Below are 21,643 nucleotides of genomic sequence, written 5' to 3'. Positions count from 1 at the left end.
GCCGGCCAAACTGGACCAACTGTGCACCGCTCCATGGGTCTCCCAGTCGCAGCCGGCTGTGACAGTGCCTGGATCTCTAGTGGCACAACTAGCACTGCGATGCAGTGCCTTAGACTACTGCGCCACTCGGGAGGCCCCTCAGATGTCACACTTCTGCATCTGTGGTGAAAGGTGACAGAGCTAGACCGGTGTTGGTCAGACCATGAGACATCCTGAAAATCAGTCTTCTCACGAAAACGTCTGCAGTTTCCCAATGGCTTTGCCCAAAAAACTGACCCCTCTATGGAAAGACGAGACCCTCACGAACATGATGGTGATCTCCATCTTGGGACTTGTCTGAAGTCGGTACAGCCGATCTACCAACTTCTGTCTGTAGCCTCCAAACAGTTTAGGCGGCACACTAATAGGACGCCCACAGGCCTCACAAGACTCGTCTGAAGGTCACCCTGGTAACAGCTAAAAACATTTCTGGAAGTATATATGGAGACTGTTTAGTGCCAAGAATAAGTGTTTAAATACATAAACAAAATGTTTCCTGATCTTTCTTATAAATGAGCTCTCTTTCTTACTTGTGTATTCATGAATGAACTTATTGGATAAGGAATTCTGCCTACAGCTCCAGAAAAGATTGATATTTATTTCAAAAGCAGAGGAGCAAACTGCTTGCTACTTTCAACTTAGATTTTTAGTGAAGATGTGGATTCAACAACAATGTTTCAACTGCATGGTCTTTCATATGTTTAGCTGGTTTGCTTTCTGCGCTCTGTTTCAGATTGCTTCTCTGACTGCCCATTCTCATAGTGTTTCTTCTATATTAGCGGAGGCTGGTGGGAGGAGTTATATGAGGACAGGCTCATTGTCATAGCTAAAATATAGTAAATGGAACAGAGTTGCAACCGTTCCATTAATTCCATTCCAGCCATTACTAGGCCATCCTCCTATAGCTCCTCCATCCAGCCTCCACTGCTCTATATTACAGATACTATAAACCTGTCCGGAAATAACCCTTAGCTCTTAATCCCCTAGGTCAGGGGTCTCCATCCGTTTCTAGCATGAAAGCAACTTTTAATGCTTTCAAATAGGCTGGCATTCTTCTCTTCTCTGGGTCCTTAGTGTTAAAGAAAAAGTAGTGCACTATGTTTTCTGTCAATATACCTGGTAAAAAATAATGGTTATTATAAACGGCGTGTGTCCAAGAACAGCCCTTGGCCGTGGTATATTGGCCATATTCCACAACCTCTCGGGCCTTATTGCTTAAATAAACACCACATATCAAATCTGTGATTTTTAACCCCAAATTGTGTTTTATATATATTGTTTTTCACTCTCAAAATGAAATGTGTTTATAGAGAAAAACAACTCAATTGGATGTTCTGAGTCCATGTCAATGCTTAAATCACATTTGAAGACTATTATTTTAGGTCTGTAAGAAAACAAGCAAATTTAGATTTGAGTGGAATTCCCTTTTAATTGTGCATCTTTGCCTTTTAATCACATCTAGCAAGTGAGGAATGTGAGATTTACTTGTGAGATTTGTTTATGGCATTTTGGGATTGAAAACATGAAAAATTGACACATACTTTCAGAATTGCTTGGTGAGCTACTCACATGTGGGCTGAGAGCTACAGGTAGCGGTTGTTAGACCTGTTGGAGACCCCTGCCCTAGGTACTTCAAGCTATTGTGTAGGAATACCCAAATATGCTAGCAACTCCACCTCACACTCTGAAAGGCAAGTTTTGCCATAATGGTTCATTCCAATCTGATAGAAATCAAGCTACAGAAGTCCTTAAAAGGCAAGGTATTGTTTCTGGATGGGGTTTGAGTGTGGCTAAGCGGGGATGGACAGAGAGAAAGAGAGAGCTGTTGAGCTTTATGTTATTGAGAGCCGAGACATGAGCAAGTTAATGGCAATCAGCGGATATGTAATCAGTCTCCATAGCACTCAACTCTTATTCCAATAAACTGGTTCAAAGCTCCAGCAGACAATTCAAAAAATAAGATATAAAAGACAATACAAAAGCTTGAACATAAAGGCAAAAGGATATCTGACCAAATACATACAGTAACATAGCCAGCAACGGCCCACTTTGTATTGTCTAACATGTCTGATCTGTCCTGCTTGAGGTAATCTCTCTATCAGTTAGAATCTCTGACTTGAGAAGTGAGAATCAGGCAAATCTCCAACCCATTGTTACATAATAAGTGATTTACTTATGGGGGTCAAAGCTGCTCTTCGGACTTCCAAGTCAGAATTTGTTCCCGGTGTCAATGTATTACTTTTAGTCATTACCATTTGTCTGAGGGCGAGTTCTGGGGTTAAAGGGTCTGGCATGTTTCTCATTTTCACACAGAACAAGGAAGAGAGAAAGTAAAAATGATTGTGAGAGAAATGACCTAATATGCCAAATGACTATCCTATTGCCAGGTTGTTATTTTTAAAGAGAATGTGTTCTCAACTTCTCTATAATCTACCTGGATAAATAAAAAGGTCATACGGTAGTGTATCTTCGCGATACTACGCGCAAAGTCATTTTGAAGTTAGCCAGCAGTAAAAACCTAAATCGATAAGTAATAAGATAAGTTTTGTTAAAGTTAATGATCTTATTGATCAGATTCAATATCTCATCTGAACCATGGAAAACCTTAAGCTGTTACAGCGAACATATCACATTATTTTTATTGACAACATAAGTTCAGTGACTTTAGATAACTTTTATCTAAAGTCCATGTTATTACGGATATTTCCAATCTCCTTAATATCCTGTGCAGATTTCACACTTATATTTTCAATATTTATTCTGTCTATATGTATTTTATTTCTTTACCTTTATTTAACTCGGCAAGTCAGTTAAGAACAAATTCTTATTTTCAATGAAGGCCTAGGAACAGTGGGTTAACTGCCTTGTTCAGGGGCAGAATGACAGATTTTTACCTTGTCAGCTCGGTGATTCGATCTTGCAACCTTTCGGTTACAAGTCCAACGCCCTTACCACTAGGCTACCAGCCGCCCCATATCAGTGTTTTACAATCTATCCTTAGGGGAGTGCTCAGAAAGAACACGTTTTCAAACCCAGCACTTACTGTACACAACCAATCACCAAGTCCTTGATTGAGGAATGGATTGAGAAACGCTGATGAAGACAGACTAAGAGATCTGTAGACTAAACTGTATATTATTGGTTGTGGTTTAGGGCAAAATTCACACAGTCATTATGAATATATTCATGTCACAATCTCATTGCGCTATTCTATCATCCTGTGCAGATATCACACGCCGATGTTTGCAACTTCTTCCCATCGCTGTGTGTGTACACACACACACACACTATATTATTGAGTTATATTGTTCATCAGCAATCTGTCTACATGGCCTGGCGGATCTTGTCCAGGCTCTTCTCAATGTTGTCTATCACGTCTACTGCAGCCTGAGGGTTGAGAGCCATGCGTCCTCCGAAACACAACCCAACCAAGCCGCACTGCTTCTTGACACAATGCCCACTTAACCCAGAAGCCAGTCACAACAATGTGTCGGAAGAAACACCTGGCGACCGTGTCAGTGTGCATGCGCCCGGCCCGCCACAGGAGTCACTAGAGCGTGATGGGACAAGGATATCCCTGCCGGCCAAACTGGACCAACTGTGCACCGCTCCATGGGTCTCCCAGTCGCAGCCGGCTGTGACAGTGCCTGGATCTCTAGTGGCACAACTAGCACTGTGATGCAGTGCCTTAGACTACTGCGCCACTCGGGAGGCCCCTCAGATGTCACACTTCTGCATCTGCGGTGAAAGGTGACAGAGCTAGACCGGTGTTGGTCAGACCATGAGACATCCTGAAAATCAGTCTTCTCACGAAAACGTCTGCAGTTTCCCAATGGCTTTGCCCAAAAAACTGACCCCTCTATGGAAAGACGAGACCCTCACGAACATGATGGTGATCTCCATCTTGGGACTTGTCTGAAGTCGGTACAGCCGATCTACCAACTTCTGTCTGTAGCCTCCAAACAGTTTAGGCGCCACACTAATAGGACGCCCACAGGCCTCACAAGACTCGTCTGAAGGTCACCCTGGTAACAGCTAAAAACATTTCTGGAAGTATATATGGAGACTGTTTAGTGCCAAAAATAAGTGTTTAAATACATAAACAAAATGTTTCCTGATCTTTCTTATAAATGAGCTCTCTTTCTTACTTGTGTATTCATGAATGAACTTATTGGATAAGGAATTCTGCCTACAGCTCCAGAAAAGATTGATATTTATTTCAAAAGCAGAGGAGCAAACTGCTTGCTACTTTCAACTTAGATTTTTAGTGAAGATGTGGATTCAACAACAATGTTTCAACTGCATGGTCTTTCATATGTTTAGCTGGTTTGCTTTCACACTCTGTTTCAGATTGCTTCTCTGACTGCCCATTCTCATAGTGTTTCTTCTATATTAGCGGAGGCTGGTGGGAGGAGTTATATGAGGACAGGCTCATTGTCATAGCTAAAATATAGTAAATGGAACAGAGTAAAACATGGTTGCAACCGTTCCATTAATTCCATTCCAGCCATTACTAGGCTATCCTCCTATAGCTCCTCCATCCAGCCTCCACTGCTCTATATTACAGATACTATAGACCTGTCCGGAAATAACCCTTAGCTCTTAATCCCCTAGGTCAGGGGTCTCCATCCGTTTCTAGCATGAAAGCAACTTTTAATGCTTTCAAATAGGCTGGCATTCTTCTCTTCTCTGGGTCCTTAGTGTTAAAGAAAAAGTAGTGCACTATGTTTTCTGTCAATATACCTGGTAAAAAATAATGGTTATTATAAACGGCGTGTGTCCAAGAACAGCCCTTGGCCGTGGTATATTGGCCATATTCCACAACCTCTCGGGCCTTATTGCTTAAATAAACACCACATATCAAATCTGTGATTTTTAACCCCAAATTGTGTTTTATATATATTGTTTTTCACTCTTTATAGAGAAAAACAACTCAATTGGATGTTCTGAGTCCATGTCAATGCTTAAATCACATTTGAAGACTATAGAAAACAAGCAAATTTAGATTTGAGTGGAATTCCCTTTTAATTGTGCATCTTTGCCTTTTAATCACATCTAGCAAGTGAGGAATGTGAGATTTACTTGTGAGATTTGTTTATGGCATTTTGGGATTGAAAACATGAAAAATTGACACATACTTTCAGAATTGCTTGGTGAGCTACTCACATGTGGGCTGAGAGCTACAGGTAGCGGTTGTTAGACCTGTTGGAGACCCCTGCCCTAGGTACTTCAAGCTATTGTGTAGGAATACCCAAATATGCTAGCAACTCCACCTCACACTCTGAAAGGCAAGTTTTGCCATAATGGTTCATTCCAATCTGATAGAAATCAAGCTACAGAAGTCCTTAAAAGGCAAGGTGTTGTTTCTGGATGGGGTTTGAGTGTGGCTAAGCGGGGATGGACAGAGAGAAAGAGAGAGCTGTTGAGCTTTATGTTATTGAGAGCCGAGACATGAGCAAGTTAATGGCAATCAGCGGATATGTAATCAGTCTCCATAGCACTCAACTCTTATTCCAATAAACTGGTTCAAAGCTCCAGCAGACAATTCAAAAAATAAGATATAAAAGACAATACAAAAGCTTGAACATAAAGGCAAAAGGATATCTGACCAAATACATACAGTAACATAGCCAGCAACGGCCCACTTTGTATTGTCTAACATGTCTGATCTGTCCTGCTTGAGGTAATCTCTCTATCAGTTAGAATCTCTGACTTGAGAAGTGAGAATCAGGCAAATCTCTTAACCCATTGTGACAAAATAAGTGATTTACGTATGGGGGTCAAAGCTGCTCTTAGGACTTCCAAGTCAGAATTTGTTCCCGGTGTCAATGTATAAAATTTTGTCATTACCATTTGTCTGAGGGCGAGTTCTGGGGTTAAAGGGTCTGGCATGTTTCTCATTTTCACACAGAACAAGGAAGAGAGAGAGTAAAAATGATTGTGAGAGAAATGACCTAATATGCCAAATGACTATCCTATTGCCAGGTTGTTATTTTTAAAGAGAATGTGTTCTCAACTTCTCTATAATCTACCTGGATAAATAAAAAGGTCATACGGTAGTGTATCTTCGCGATACTACGCGCAAAGTCATTTTGAAGTTAGCCAGCAGTAAAAACCTAAATCGATAAGTAATAAGATAAGTTTAGTTAAAGTTAATGATCTTATTGATCAGATTCAATATCTCATCTGAACCATGGAAAACCTTAAGCTGTTACAGCGAACATATCACATTATTTTTATTGACAACATAAGTTCAGTGACTTTAGATAACTTTTATCTAAAGTCCATGTTATTACGGATATTTCCAATCTCCTTAATATCCTGTGCAGGTTTCACACTTATATTTTCAATATTTATTCTGTCTATATGTATTTTATTTCTTTACCTTTATTTAACTCGGCAAGTCAGTTAAGAACAAATTCTTATTTTCAATGAAGGCCTAGGAACAGTGGGTTAACTGCCTTGTTCAGGGGCAGAATGACAGATTTTTACCTTGTCAGCTCGGTGATTCGATCTTGCAACCTTTCGGTTACAAGTCCAACGCCCTTACCACTAGGCTACCAGCCGCCCCATATCAGTGTTTTACAATCTATCCTTAGGGGAGTGCTCAGAAAGAACACGTTTTCAAACCCAGCACTTACTGTACACAACCAATCACCAAGTCCTTGATTGAGGAATGGATTGAGAAACGCTGATGAAGACAGACTAAGAGATCTGTAGACTAAACTGTATATTATTGGTTGTGGTTTAGGGCAAAATTCACACAGTCATTATGAATATATTCATGTCACAATCTCATTGCGCTATTCTATCATCCTGTGCAGATATCACACGCCGATGTTTGCAACTTCTTCCCATCGCTGTGTGTGTACACACACACACACACACTATATTAATGAGTTATATTGTTCATCAGCAATCTGTCTACATGGCCTGGCGGATCTTGTCCAGGCTCTTCTCAATGTTGTCTATCACGTCTACTGCAGCCTGAGGGATTCTCGTCCCGGGGCCGAAGATACAGCACACACCACTCTGGTACAGGAACTCATAGTCCTGTAGAGAAACATACAGCATGGAGTTATATACTGTAAAAAGATACAGCACACACCTCTCTGGTACAGGAACTCATAGTCCTGTAGAGAAACATACAGCATGGAGTTATATACTGTAAAAAGATACAGCACACACCACTCTGGTACAGGAACTCATAGTCCTGCAACATAGTGTTACAGACACACATTCTCAGTCCAAAATGGAATGAGGATGAAGTGCATTTTATTTTTTAACAGAACATGCAGAGACAGAAAAACCTTCACTAGAACCATTATCTCCCTTAATACCAGCGTATAACCAACGTGTGAGTCAGCAGATGATCTTCATAGGAAGAAGGGGAAGACCATTCTACTCAGTGAATAAAAAAACTAAATATATTCACTGATTAAAAACACACTGTTTTGAAATGAAGGTCAACAGTAGCCCCAACAGGGTAGCACCATTGCGTAGCCAGAGGACAGAAGTATGTGGACACCCCTTCAAATTAGTGGATTCCGCTTATTTTAGCCACAACCGTTGCTGATTGGTGTATAAAATTGAGCACACAGTCATGCAAACTCCATAGCCAAACATTAGCAGGAGAATGGTGTTGTGTCTTTGACTGTTATTTTTTTATGTGATTGACTGTTATTTTATCAAATAATTACATACCACATTAAATTATTACGCGATTAAATTACTCATGTAACAATTAATTAAGTAGTAATCTGGGGCACCACGGAAAAAGTTACGAGTTACTCTCTCCCGACTAAACTCTTAAAAAAATATAAATATCTCTTACATCAGTCACAGTCAAGTCATTAATTCTTATTTACCTTCTATCAGTCTCATTCTGAATGTCGCAAAATCCTTGGATGTCTGCACGAACCCTAGCATAAATTATGAATCAGCAATATACAAAGTGGCTTAATTATTTATTTACTAACTAACTAAATAATCACACAGAATTACATAAACACACAAACAGAATAGTTTACACATTGATTACTACATAATGCAACGGAAAGTCCCTAGTGGACTAAAACCGATATGACAGCTTGGCAGATAAAGAGCGGGAATACTTTGCACATGAACGGCCGTTCATTCAAAATAATTGCATTGTACGTATTTACGTGTGTACAGTTGAAGTCGGAAGTTTACATACATCTTAGCAAAATACATTTAAACTCAGTTTCACAATTCCAGACATTTAATCCTGGTAAAAAAAATCCCTGTCTTAGGTCACTTAGGATCACCACTTTATTTAAAAAATGTGAAATGTCAGAACAATAGTAGAGAGAATAATTTATTTCAGGTTTTATTTATTTCATCACATTCCCAGTGGGTCAGAAGTTTACATACACTCAATTAGTATTTGGTAGCATTGTCTTTAAATTGTTTAACTTGGGTCAAACGTTTCGGGGAGCCTTCCACAAACTTCCCACAATAAATTGGGTGAATTTTGGCCCATTCCTTGCTCGCACGCGCTTTTTCAGTTCTGACCACAAATTTTCTATAGGGTTGAGGTCAGGGCTTTGTGATGGCCACTCCAATACCTAGACTTTGTTGTCCTTAAGCCATTTTGCCACAACTTTGGAAGTATGCTTGGGGTCATTGTCCATTTGGAAGACCCATGTGACCAAGCTTTAACTTCCTGACTAAATGTCTTGAGATGTTGCTTCAATATATCCACAGACTTTTCCTCCTCATGAGGCCATCTATTTTGTGAAGTGCATTAGTCCTTCCTGCAGCAAAGCACCCCCACAACATGATGCTGCCACCCCCGTGCTTCACGGTTGGGATGGTGTGCTTGCAAGCCTCCCCCTTTTTCCTCCAAACATAACAATGGTCATTATGGCCAAAGAGTTAAATATTTGTTTCATCAGACCAGAGGACATTTCTCCAAAAAGTACAATCTTTGCCCCCATGTGCAGTTGCCACCCATAGTCTGGCTTTTTTATGGCGGTTTTGGAGCATTGTCTTTTTCCTTGCTGAGCGGCCATTCAGGCTATGTCGATATAGGACTCGTTTTACTGTGGCTAGAGATACTTTTGTACCGGTTTCCTCCAACATCTTCACAAGGTCCTTTGCTGTTGTTCTTAGATTGATTTGCACTTTTCGCACCAAAGTACGTTCATCTCTAGGAGACAGAACGCGTCTCCTTCCTGAGCGGTATGATGGCTGCGTGGTCCCATGGTGTTTATACTTGCGTACGACTGTTTGTACAGATGAACGGAACGTGGTATCTTCAGGCGTTTGGAAATTGCTCCCAAGGATGAAACAGACTTGTGGTGGTCTACAATTGTTTTCTGAGGTCTTGGCTGATTTCTTTAGATTTTCCCATGATGTCAAGCAAAGAGGCACTAAGTTTGAAGGTAGGCCTTGAAATACATCCACAGGTATACCTCCAATTGAATGATGATGATGTCAATTAGCCTATCAGAAGCTTCTAAAGTCATTACATAATTTTCAGGAATTTTCCAAGCTTTTGAAAGGCACAGTCAACTTAGTGTATCTAAACTTCTGACCCACTGCAATTGTGATACAGTGAATTATAAGTGAAATAATCTGTCTGTAAACAATTGTTGGAAAAATGACTTGTGTCATGCACAAAGTAGATGTCCTAACCGACTTGCCAAAACTATAGTTTGTTAACAAGAAATTTGTGGAGTGGTTGAAAAAACTGTTTTAATGACTCCAACCTAAGTGTATATAAACTCCGACTTCAACTGTGTGTCTTTGCGGTCTCTCCGTTGAAAACACTTGATCCGTCTGAGGAGTAATTCGACAGAAAGTCTCTGGTTTGTCCACCAGAGATCAAAGTCTTTCGTAGTTGTAGCTCTGTTATAATGGATATGTCAGACGTACCAACAGCCGTTTGATAGGGAATTGTTCTTTAGAATGGATATTTCAGAGTACCACCTGGTGGTTCTCGGTCGAGGTTAATAGACTAAAGTACTTAAACAGCTGCAGACTGAATGTTCCTGTGTAGTTTTCATCTTCTTCACTCGAGAAAGTTTCAGTGTCTAGCCATTCAGTACCTTTCAGCTTACGCTGTTGGTCTCGCTGGTCTCAGAGTGGTAACCATTTCAGTGTGGGGATGCCTTCTCTGGTCTTTAGTTTTGTAGATTTCTTAACCATTTTTGACGTCCAGTTCAAACCACGTGCTTGGTCTCTAGAGATTTACATTTCTTAACCATTTCAACATGTAGCCAGAGCTCCATGCTTTCTGGTCTAATGTAAAGTTGGTCACAAGTTCTATTTAACCACTCAGTGGAAAAAGGGCATTCCCTCCTTTTGTCATAATGTCTGTGCTCACATGGGCGTTGCCACTGACTTGGCAAAAGTCTTATATGAAAAACAATCCTCTCATTTAGAAGGCTAACATCACACTTCATCTTCTCACAAATAGTTTCATATTTAATCATATAAGTTCCCCAACATTTGGATGTGAACCTGACGACTGGGAAATATACACATTCAGAGATACAGTTATGTTGTTATACTGTCCTTAGTTACATCACAAATTCAACAGGATTGCTCTTTAAGTACCCACGGACCATTCCAACTGTTTAGATTACAGAAATATTGTTTCATTATTCAATGTCCCAGTACTACAAAATCTCTCTCTGTTGTAACGAAGGGATTTTTCACTTCCCTTTCATTATGTGGGAGAGAGAGTTCCTGCCGGTATTTACAACCGGGGGGAGGGGGGGGAGTATTAAAGTATTGGAGTATTGAATCACGCGTTACCATCTGCTAGTCCGATGGACGAATCTGGGTTTGGCGGATACCAGGAGAACACTACCTGCCCAAATGCATAGTACCAAATGTAAAGTTTGGAGGAGGAGGAATAATTGTCTGGGGCTGGTTTTCATGGTTCGGGCTAGACCCCTTAAATCCAGTGAAGGGACATCTAAACGCTACAGTATACAATGACATTCTAGACGATTCTGTGTTTCAAACTTTGTGGAAACAGTTTGGGGAAGATCGTTTCCTGTTTCAGCATGACAATGCCCCCATGCACAAAGCGAGGTACATACAGAAATGGTTTGTCAAGATCGGTGTGGAAGAACTTGACTGGCCTGCACAGAGCCCTGACCTCAAACCCATCGAACACCTTTGGGATGAATTGAAACGCCAACTGTGAGCCAGGCCTAATCGCCCAACATCAGTGCCCGACCTCACTCTTGAATGGAAGCAAGCTCTTGTGCCTGAATGGAACCAAGTCTCTGCAGCAATGTTCCAACATCTAGTAGAAATCCTTCCCAGGAGAGTGGATGCTGTTATACCTTTCACTTACTTAGCCAACAGAGCTAATTTAGCCTCCTCAACAACCTGACTCAAACAGAGAGGAATGGTATTTATGTTAGCCAGCTGGCTAAGGCTATCCAACACTTCATCTGTTCCAAGTCAAGGTAAGCTTTCGGTTTTATGAATGTATTGCCTGCTAAACTGGTTGCTGTACACTGTACTGCGTGATTTTACACAAGGTTTGGATTGTGGGTTTACTAACGTGTTAATTTTAGTTTGTTGACATAATGTTAATATGGTGACAACAATGTAGGCTGTGTAGCAGTTAGGGGTTATGGTATGAAGGTTTGGCTTGGCTTGGCTTGGAGAGGTTTTTGCGCCTGGTAACAGACGCCTGTTGTGTTGTGCACTGAAGTCCACAAGCAAAGGGAAAATGTAAGAGGAAGAGAGCACGTAGATGATAGAAGGAATTATACGAGTAAACTGATGATGCGTTATGTGGCTGCTATGAAAGTGAACTGTGTGTGCAGGTGATCAGGGATTTATTCAGTCCACCGATTCTGTTACTAAACTGAAGAAAACGGAATGAAACAAGGAGGGACCTACCTGAATTTGTCCAATAAAAACTCTTGTTTTAGTTGCAAAGCAGTTTGCAACTGTTTGGACTAATGATTACACCCCAGATGAGATAGATGCAGGCAAGAGTGTGCAAGGTGATATTGAAAGTGTCACTGTCTTTCACTTTGATTACCACAATTTGTCTCCAGACCTGTGCACCTATATTACAAATGTTAATTTCTAGGCTAGGTTGTAGCAACCTCATTATGGGTATAAGGCAAATTTGAGTATCATGTAGTTGCGTACACCTATCAAATCACCATCCCTAATTTCTAATGGCACTAACCACCACTGGTGTGAATGCACCCTGAGAAACCTGCATATTTTGATATCTATATAGCAGAGCTATTATACTGTAGCATAGTGTAGAAGCTGAAGAAAAGCTCTTTATGAATAAAATATTCACTATGAATACCACTATCTATACATAAAGGACAGAGGACAAGGCGACGCAATCACGTCACATCTAGGAATGTTGTCATGGTATTGTATTCGTTATGATACAATCTTGTGTGTTCAACATGGGCCTCTGATCCTGGCTGTTTTATGTTTGTTGTTGTTGGCTCTATAATCGGCTGCTGTCTATTTGTGTGAACACAGAAACATGGTTTCATAAATGAGACGTCTCTCTGAATACATAAACTAAATGGTTTCATCTCTCTCACAGGACACCAGTAGCTATTACTACGTGTGTGTGTGTGTGTGTGTGTGTGTGTGTGTGTGTGTGTGTGTGTGTGTGTGTGTGTGTGTGTGTGTGTGTGTGTGTGTGTGTGTGTGTGTGTGTGCATCCAGGCATCAAGTGGCAGAGCTGTGGATTTTGATGTCAATTCCTATTTGCACTGCTTTGACTTTTCCAATTCACACCCACTCCGAGTGACACCTCCATTCCACAATACACTATAATGGCATCCATTGGTCCCCTGCAGAAGGCAACTGATTTGTTAAACTACCAAGACACAAGCACGCGCATTTGTGTGTATATTAAGACGGCAATCAGAAATAGTCATCAGGCAGCCTGATTGTGTTTACCTCAACTAACTCAATGTTTTCTCACTCTTCAGGCCCAGCAATAATTAAACCATCTCATAGGTTCCATGTGTGCACCACTCTTTGTGTGTGTTTTGGTCACCCTTTTGAACAACAAACAATAAATCTGGTTAGCCGACCTATGGGAGGCCGGACGGAGCTGGCCCTGGGTCCCGCTAAGTTTGCCGTCACCTGGGCACATGTACATACAACACAGTTCTCATACACAGATTTCTCACATAAATGCACAACTTTAAATCAGGTTACAGACTGGGTAACTAGGCCTTGGACCCCTAGACTTAGCGAGAATACATATTAGCAGGCTAGTTAATCGGTTTTGCAACACGAGCCTTCGTGTTCTAATATTGTCGATGGTTCACCACTGTGAGACCGCAGCTCGTGGACAAACGTGCTCCTATCTGGGGGGTTGCAGGGATGATCTCGTCTGTCTTTAGTCTCTTTGTTACTCTCCACAAGATGGCTGTACACCGTCCTGGGACTCTAAGAACAGAGTGATCTGTCGTGTTTAACCGAGCAGGCTATGGGTTATTCTACTGTTTGGTCAAGCAGAGAGACTAAACTGGTCTTCTTTATTTTCCTATTTGATGAGAGAAACTGCTGGCAGCTCGTGTTGGTGTCATTTACACTATTATTGTTTAGTATTCTGCAGAGAGAAAGGAGAAAGATGGTGGGAAAGAGGTGGATCGTTGTATATTCTGTATATGTATATTTCTTGCCGTTTAAAAAAAATTGTTTTAATTATGAGAGCTTGAGTGAGTAACCTTGGAGAGGGAGATCATTATTTGGTATCAGAAAGAGAAAGACTGACAGAGACTCAGGACATTCTCGGGGTTCATCTCCCTACAAGTCAAAGGTTACAGTGTACATGAGGTTGGATGACCCCTCCACAGATGACCAGGATGTCAGGGTGGTTGAGGTTGGGTTAGGGGTCACAGGTTACCTGAGGTGGGATGACCCCTCCACAGATGACCAGGATGTCAGGGTGGTTGAGGTTGGGTTAAGGGTCACAGGTTACCTGAGGTGGGATGACCCCTCCACAGATGACCAGGATGTCAGGACGGTTGAGGTTGCGAAGCTCCTTGATAAGCTCTGGGACCAGGGTCTTGTGTCCTGCGGCCAGCGTGCTGACCCCAACACAGTGGACGTCTGCATCTACTGCCTGCTGGGCCACCTCCAGGGGGGTCTATAGAGGAGGAAACAAAGTAGTATGAAAAAACAGTAGTCATCATCACGTTAGTAGTCGAACCACTGCCAATGATGTGGAAAGTCTATATAGTGGTCCTCCTATACTGTACGTCTCAATAAGATCTGATTTATTACTTCTAAATCATGTGTTATATTTTAAGGCTGAGACTGCCCCAAGGCACGTTCAACAAGCAATATATTAGCGAACGCGTGTGACGAACTGTGTTTGTTTCAAACAAAGTTTGTTGAACTTTTGTTTTTCAAACACAAACATTCCATTGTGTTAGTTTTAGCTACTCTTGCTGATAACACGATGTAATGACCACGTAAAATGTTGGTTTTTACCTGTGGCTTTTTGACTTTTTAGATCCTGGTCCCGATTTCATGGAGTGGCTATAGATTTTAGTGGGTGAAGAGTCGAGGGTTATGTGGAGGAAGTCGTCCCTCGCTACAACGACTTCGCCCTTCGGTGTCATTTTCGGTTGAACCCCAAAAGCGTTTTGGTAATTTGGATGTCTAGACGGCCTGTGTTTTGGTCAAAGTAGCCTAAATAAAGTGTCACTAAAATCCCCAATGATGTAGTGTGAGGTTCTGTCTTATACACTATAGCCCGTTACCATATCATATGCGATGGAATATTATTTGCTGTTGGCTTGTGTGGGTGTATGTGTTATGCAACATAGCTGACTTGAGACATTGTTAACAGTTTCAGGGCCATGGGCCTTTCTCGTGATGGAAAAATACAGAATAACATAAAAACGGACACATACAGAGCGTAGTGTTGGGAACAAACGGTCTTTTGTTAGATAACAGGAGCCAGGTGCGTGATAACTGTTTCGAGCATGGGCGCATAGATATTCTACACAACTACAACGACTGACCACTGAAGCGCCCGGGGGCTGGGACCAGCCTGTGCGCCAACAATCAATGATGGTGTGGTTTAAACTCACCCAGCCTGTCTCTACTCTGTGACAGGCCGGCTTGGAAGCAGGAACTACTTCTGTCAGAGTTTATTATACATTTTTTGTCAGGAATAAAAGTCAGTTCTTTGTTTGCCCTGCGAAGTGTGACAGAGAGCCCGTATATACGAAAATTGCATTTACCACTTATTGCTTAGCTAATAAAAAGTACATAGTATACAATCGGTGACTCAATGTCATATTTATCCTGATACCAGATCCGATTGACGCAACCCTTAACAGTAGCTAGTCATCTATCTATCATATAAAGAAGCACGAATGCACACCCAGCCGCCGAGTTAGTTGACCAACCAGACAGCTAGGTGGGTGGGGTGTACAGTCAACAAGCCAGACATAAGTCCTTTATAAATCAACCAAATGTTATTTATGTAGGTTAAAGTATATTATTTATGGCCCCTTTAGAGCAAATAATTCAAATGTAAAAATACAATGTAGCCTACATTGTGAATAGTAAGCCTATAATGAACAATACACAATAGTATCATTGCTAATTGCCTGTGGCTTACAGTAGTGAAGGACAAAACATTAAGGTGACAAAAATCCAACCCACATTCCCATCAGGGGGCACTCCGAACACCGGGTCGCCTACATAAACCAGAAAGGTCAACCCAGGTTCCAGCTGCAAGCTGTGTGCGACAGCAAAGTTTGTTTCATGCATGTCTACGCGGGCCATGCTGGTTCTGTGCAGGATCCACGCGTGTACAGAACCAGCAACCCTAAGGCTCACCTCGATGCCTACCCTTTGCCAGAGCTGTACCACCTCATGGGGGTAGTCTGCCTATCCCATAAGCCTGGGTCTTATTGTCCCATTCAGGGACAATAGTCACCTATTGGACAAGCGCAAAAGATTCAACCAGATCCACAGACGTCCTTGGGGCTGTTAAAGTGCCAATGGAGGAGACTCCAACCTCTGGAATGCTGCTGCTGGAGAAGAGCTAGAAGCCATCGCCAGTGCCCTGTGTCCTCCACAACATGGTCCTCATCCATGAAGGCATCACAGAGGACTTGGATGAGGACCATGTTGTGTCACATAACATTAAGCGAGTCCCTGATCCTGCAAGACAATAGAGTGGCCCCACGTAACCAGGCTGTCCAGAAGAGGGACAACATAATGCGCCTGCTCTAAAAAAAAAAATGGAATACTTATTGTTGCACAATGCTGAAAATTGTTCTGGTGTCCATTTTTTTTTTTAGAAATAGCATTTTCAATGACTGAGAAGCATGACATAGAATAACTTTATTTTTCCAGAAGGAACTTCAGTTTGCAGAGAGAACAAAAAGGACTAACAAGGAAAAGCTAAATATTTGTTTATTAGATTGCATACACAAATAACACAAAACATTCCAAAAATCTATTCAATTGACTATAACATTGAGAACCATTAAAAAAACTGATTTGCTTAAATAATAATAACTGCTTATTCCAAAACTAATTTACTTCAATTACAATCACTGTTCATTTAAAAATAGATTTACTTCAATTAATAGTCACTGCTCAGTAATACGCTGCAAATCAGCAGTGAACTCTTCAGAGAGAGAGTTCCTGTCTTGCTGAATCTGGACATACATTTTTGCATCCATGGCTGCAGTAAACCTTGTAGCTTCTCGTGGCTGTGTGTGGGTGTCAGTGTGAGGAGGGGGAAGGGTTGGGCGCTGTATGTGTTCGTGGCTGTGTGTGGGTGGGTGGAGTTGAATGTGTGTCAATGCGAGGAGGTTGAGAGTTGGATGTGTGCAGCTTTTTTGTGGATATTGAATATTGAGGTCTACAGGTGTATGTGGGTGTGTGTGAGTGGAGGTGGTGTGGGCTATGTGAGTGTGGTAGTGAATGTTGTGGTCTGTTGGTGTTTGTGGCTGTGTGTGGGTGGAGGTGTTGTGGTGTGGGCTATGTGAGTGTGGTAGTGAATGTTGTGGTCTGTTGGTGTTTGTGGGTGGAGGTGTTGGGATGTGTGTCAGTGAATGAAGAAACAATGCGGACAGGAGTTACTGCTGATTGAGAGGATCAACCATGTTGCTGCTCTAAGGTTGTCAGTAAATAGCCAGCTACAAACTAGCTAGCTAAGTAGAATTAGCCTTGGGAGTAGCCTATTGTATAGTGTTTGCTCCCAATGTCAGTCTGTGTGCTCGGTGACACACACCCCATCATGGAGAATCATCCCTTATCCATACAAGGAGGAAGTAGCCTATGCTAAGCTAGCTATACAGGCTATGCATCGTTATACAGTGAGGAAGTAGCCTATGCTAAGCTAGCTATACAGGCTATGCATCGTTATACAGTGAGGAAGTAGCCTATGCTAAGCTAGCTATACAGGCTATGCATCGTTATACAGTGAGGAAGTAGCCTATGCTAAGCTAGCTATACAGGCTATGCATCGTTATACAGTGAGGGAGTAGCCTATGCTAAGCTAGCTATACAGGCTATGCATCGTTATACAGTGAGGAAGTAGCCATGTTTTCTTATCATGAGCAGGAGATGGTGCTTATCACTGTGATTCTGGTGATTAGTTTAGTGCAGCTTCAATATTGATAGTAGCCATCACTGTGTCGCGCAGCTCACGAGACCACGGCAAGGCACTCTATCAGTGATAGCTGACATTTTATGGGTCATCCCAGTCACATTAGTTCATGTGACTTGCGTCGGCAGTCACACTTTAAATATTGTACAAATTATTTATTTACGGACAATATTATTCTTCGGAACCCTATTCCCTTACACAGTTTAAGCTAGAAATGCATTCTCTGAATTTGACACTTTTACTGCTTTTCGGCTCTGAGCAAAATCAGAGTATCTGCTAGCTCATTAGTGCATACTGTAGCATGAGTCATACTAGTATACATTTGACGGTATCATTTCAGTCAACGTAGTTACATTTACTTCATGCTTATCTGCAGCAGTAGGTTCAAGTTCAAGCCATTTCTAATCATGTGTCATACATTTGACATAGGTAGTAGTCCGTGTCCGTCTATCTTCGTGTTCCAGTAGTATTATTATTCTAGTGACAGTTTACTGACTATATTCTTAGTTTATCGTATGCTATTGTATTGTTGGCTAATTGTAGTGATCGTGTCATTCTAGTCATCATCAGGGGTGAAAGTAGATGTAATGTTCTTCCAGGTATGGGCCCAATCATTGAATTCCATATAGAACCCCTATTAATTCAATAGGATCTCTGTGGGACTAGTCGTAAAGATTTGACATTTAACTTTTAAAATGTATTACCTTTAATTGGGGCATAAAAACAACCAGTTATGTTTTTATCTGATTGTCAAACAATCACTACAAAGGGCTCCTTTACTAGACTACACGCGCACATTCAACCTACTGTATTTCCAGCCTCTAAACTGTCTGTATGGTGAATGGAAAGAGACCTCTAACACAAAACACCAAAACGTGGAATAGCATTTGGTGATTGTCATTAGGCCAGTTCACTGCTGCGAACGAGTCTCGATGTCGGCCACTTATCTCTGCCTATGCCTTGGCATTTTGGATTGTCGACTATACCACCCGTTTTCAAGTCCATTCGCACATTTTTCATGCCTCTGACATGCGGTAATGATAAATAATTGTGAAATAGCCTACAGTTTACATGTTTGTTTTAATTATTGTGACAGGCTCATGTTTTACCGGTACGGCGTACCCCCACTATTTATTTTGCCGGGACGCAGTACCAGACCGCCTTACTTTCACCCCTGGTCAGCATGTATTAAGCTACCGAGCCTAACCATGCACATGCTCCTACAAATGTGATAATTCTTTGCTTCGTTATCTATACACGGTATTGCATATGGCATATATGCAATACCGTGTATAGATAACGAAGCAAAGAATATCAGCTCACACCTAAATGTGCTAGCAGTCACCATTGCATAAGAGTTGCAGCCTGAAAAACATGATCGAAGTAGTAAGACATGACGATAACACATAATAATAGGAGCTAAAACATGATGACTATAATGAAGTGATCGCTACAATTAGCATTCAAATAACACTACAGCCTCAATTTACATGTATACTATTGCCTAACCTAAACCCTAACTTGAAATCGGAGGAAGAAAAGTTAGGGTTATCATATTGGACCTTAGTGGGGAAGCTGAAGCTGTATAGCTGTGCGATGACCAATCAGGGCTCGCTATAGTTTGAACCGTGTTGCCTAACCCTGTTGATACTAGCATTACCTAGCAGGCGGTGGGCTTGCTAAACACTCACATGGCGATAAGCTGTCGGCGATCAAGCGGCTATTGCCTCTAATGGGAACGTCTGTTAGAGTTGATTTCAGATATCAAGGCTTATTCTATTCATCTATGGGGTCTATTTCTCTCGTTATCAGGTCATTTATTATTTTCTCACGGCTTACCGGCATATACCGTTAGACATAAACCTTCAGCTCAAGTAGACTATTAGGTCTAGGTTTTAGATTATCATGGCACTCTCACTGCTGCTGAGCAGTATTAGTAGGTCATTAGGCTATTTAGATAGTTACGTAACCACCTGTACTAACGTTTAGTTGAGGTATTTTTTTGAGGGGGGGGGGGGGGTTGTTAGTAATACCGTCTGTATGTTGATTTATGCCATGTGATGGTGTGTAATGGCTGAGCTGTGCCACTCTGCAGCAGTCTACTGTCTGCTCTTCTCTCTGTACAATGTCTTCTGTTATATAACCACGTATATCTTTTCTATTCCAAATTTCAGTCAGGCAAATGCAGCCTTTCTTATCATGGCTCGATAGCAGGGATTCAATTCATATTGAGTGTCAGGACCCTTTGGCGTGCAGTCTGCTCAGGAATCCATCGGTCTGCCTTCTTTCCGTGGACTACGGAGAAGCAACCAACATGAGTTGGTATCTCTCCTCACTCAGTAGCACAACTTTGAGTTCATGTTAAGGCAACACTGTTGAGGTTGCATTACACTTTCCAGAGGTATGATGGCTTTAGGGGTTCTTCAGTCTGAATAAGCTACATGTTCCTTGCATGATCTCTTATGTTCTGCTTGCACTATGGACACTCACATGTTAACTGTACTCTCATACACTCCAAGATGAAATAATTAGCATGGAACATCAGTCATCTAAACCAGAACAAACACTGCTTTGTCCTCTCTTTCATGTCATGCTGCCTGCATGCTGAGCAGCACACGGCAAACCTTTGTTCAACATTGATGCTGGCAACCAAGGACAAGTTACTGGAATTCATCACGGCTCTGATTCCTTCGCCAGCGCTGCGAGCTAGTTACGAGCTATGAGCCACCCAATTCCACTGCTACTGCTTCTCAATCGTTCCCAACTTCACCCTCAAGATCATGGATCGTGGAGCCTACATGAGTTCCTGCAGTATTGCCATATGGCAGTATTGTAGTATGATCATAAAATCAGGTCAGTCCCGTAGTCCAGTTGCATAGGTAGAATATCCTCATATACCAAGATGATAACTCATCCCTGCTTCAGCGAAGCTCCCGGTGGTGCATCTATTGTAGGCGGTTGGCTAGGTAATGGCCAGCGGGTTCATACGATTTACGGTTTCCTAATTAGATAGGTAGAATATTTCCCCATGTACCAAGATGACAGCTCATCTTGCCTCAGAGTGTACCCGGCGGTGCATCGTGTTAGAAATAGATATACTGCTGCATTAGCTCATCCTACACATAGTTAGTATTCACACATAGGCCTAGTAGACAATCACGTAATGGTAGAATTCCTTCACTTGTCTATTGAGAGCTCCTAACGGCGATTAATTTATCTGCCAGTGCCATGCCTCATTAAGTTTGCTAAGATGGCGTCAGCCGTGGTCAATAGCCTACATGTTGCCGTCTTTGCTGGTTACTTGATATAAGTACATTGCATATTGCTACAGGTGGTTGGCTGGGTCATATTGCTTAGGGTTGCTTGTTACATAAGGAGATCATGTAGACCCACCAGATGATCACTCATTTAGTTTCAGCGAAAGCACCCAGTGGTGCGTCTCCAGGGCGTCTGGTTCATACTGCTGCTTACAGTTGCTAGTTAGATAAGTAGAATATTCTCATATGCCAAGATGACAGCTCATCTTGCCTCAAGTGAGGGTACCCGGCGGTGGGTCATACGAGAAATATAAGGTATACATTGCACAGCTCATGCTACAAGACTGTATACTATGGTTAATATTCACACATAGTATACAGTCTTGCACGGGTAAAATGACTTTAATAATATTTAAACAGTGCTTTCTGCCGTAGCTACACATAGTCATCTGTCGTATGGTTCTGCTGTTTTGGGGGACTGGTATAGCTTACTGCACTCCCTGCTTGTAGGTAATGTTATATATTAACGCTTTGCTTGAGCAGTGAGCTGCCCTGAAGGAGCACAGCCTATATCGGTAAATTGACCACAAAGCAACATTTTGCAAGGGCCATCTCAGTCTCCAGACTTGAACCCCATTGAAAACCTGTGGTTTGAATTGAAGAGGGCAGTCCATAAAAGCAGACAAAGGATATCAAGGATCTAGAATGATTCTGTATG

The 21,643-nt window shown here is 41.7% G+C and overlaps 1 protein-coding gene across 5 annotated transcripts in view; it reads right to left on the bottom strand.

The window, feature by feature from the left end:
- Nucleotides 1–1,448: 1,448 nt before the first annotated feature.
- Nucleotides 1,449–21,643, bottom strand: part of mmut (methylmalonyl-CoA mutase, mitochondrial) — a 42,697-nt gene continuing 22,502 nt past the window's right edge. For 2 of the 5 annotated variants that reach the window (XM_031837527.1, XM_031837528.1), the window contains exons 12-13: nucleotides 14,006–14,173; nucleotides 7,099–7,252 (exon numbers count right to left, since the gene is read on the bottom strand). In XM_031837527.1, coding sequence (XP_031693387.1) covers nucleotides 7,118–7,252; nucleotides 14,006–14,173 — 303 coding nt within the window. In that variant the 3' untranslated portion in view covers nucleotides 7,099–7,117. The other 3 variants (XM_020496934.2, XM_020496933.2, XM_020496935.2) reach the window with 3 other exon arrangements.

This window comes from Oncorhynchus kisutch, linkage group LG12 (genome assembly GCF_002021735.2).
Source record: "Oncorhynchus kisutch isolate 150728-3 linkage group LG12, Okis_V2, whole genome shotgun sequence".
Classification (NCBI taxonomy): domain Eukaryota; kingdom Metazoa; phylum Chordata; class Actinopteri; order Salmoniformes; family Salmonidae; genus Oncorhynchus; species Oncorhynchus kisutch.
This window is presented reverse-complemented; position numbering and strand designations above follow the sequence as displayed.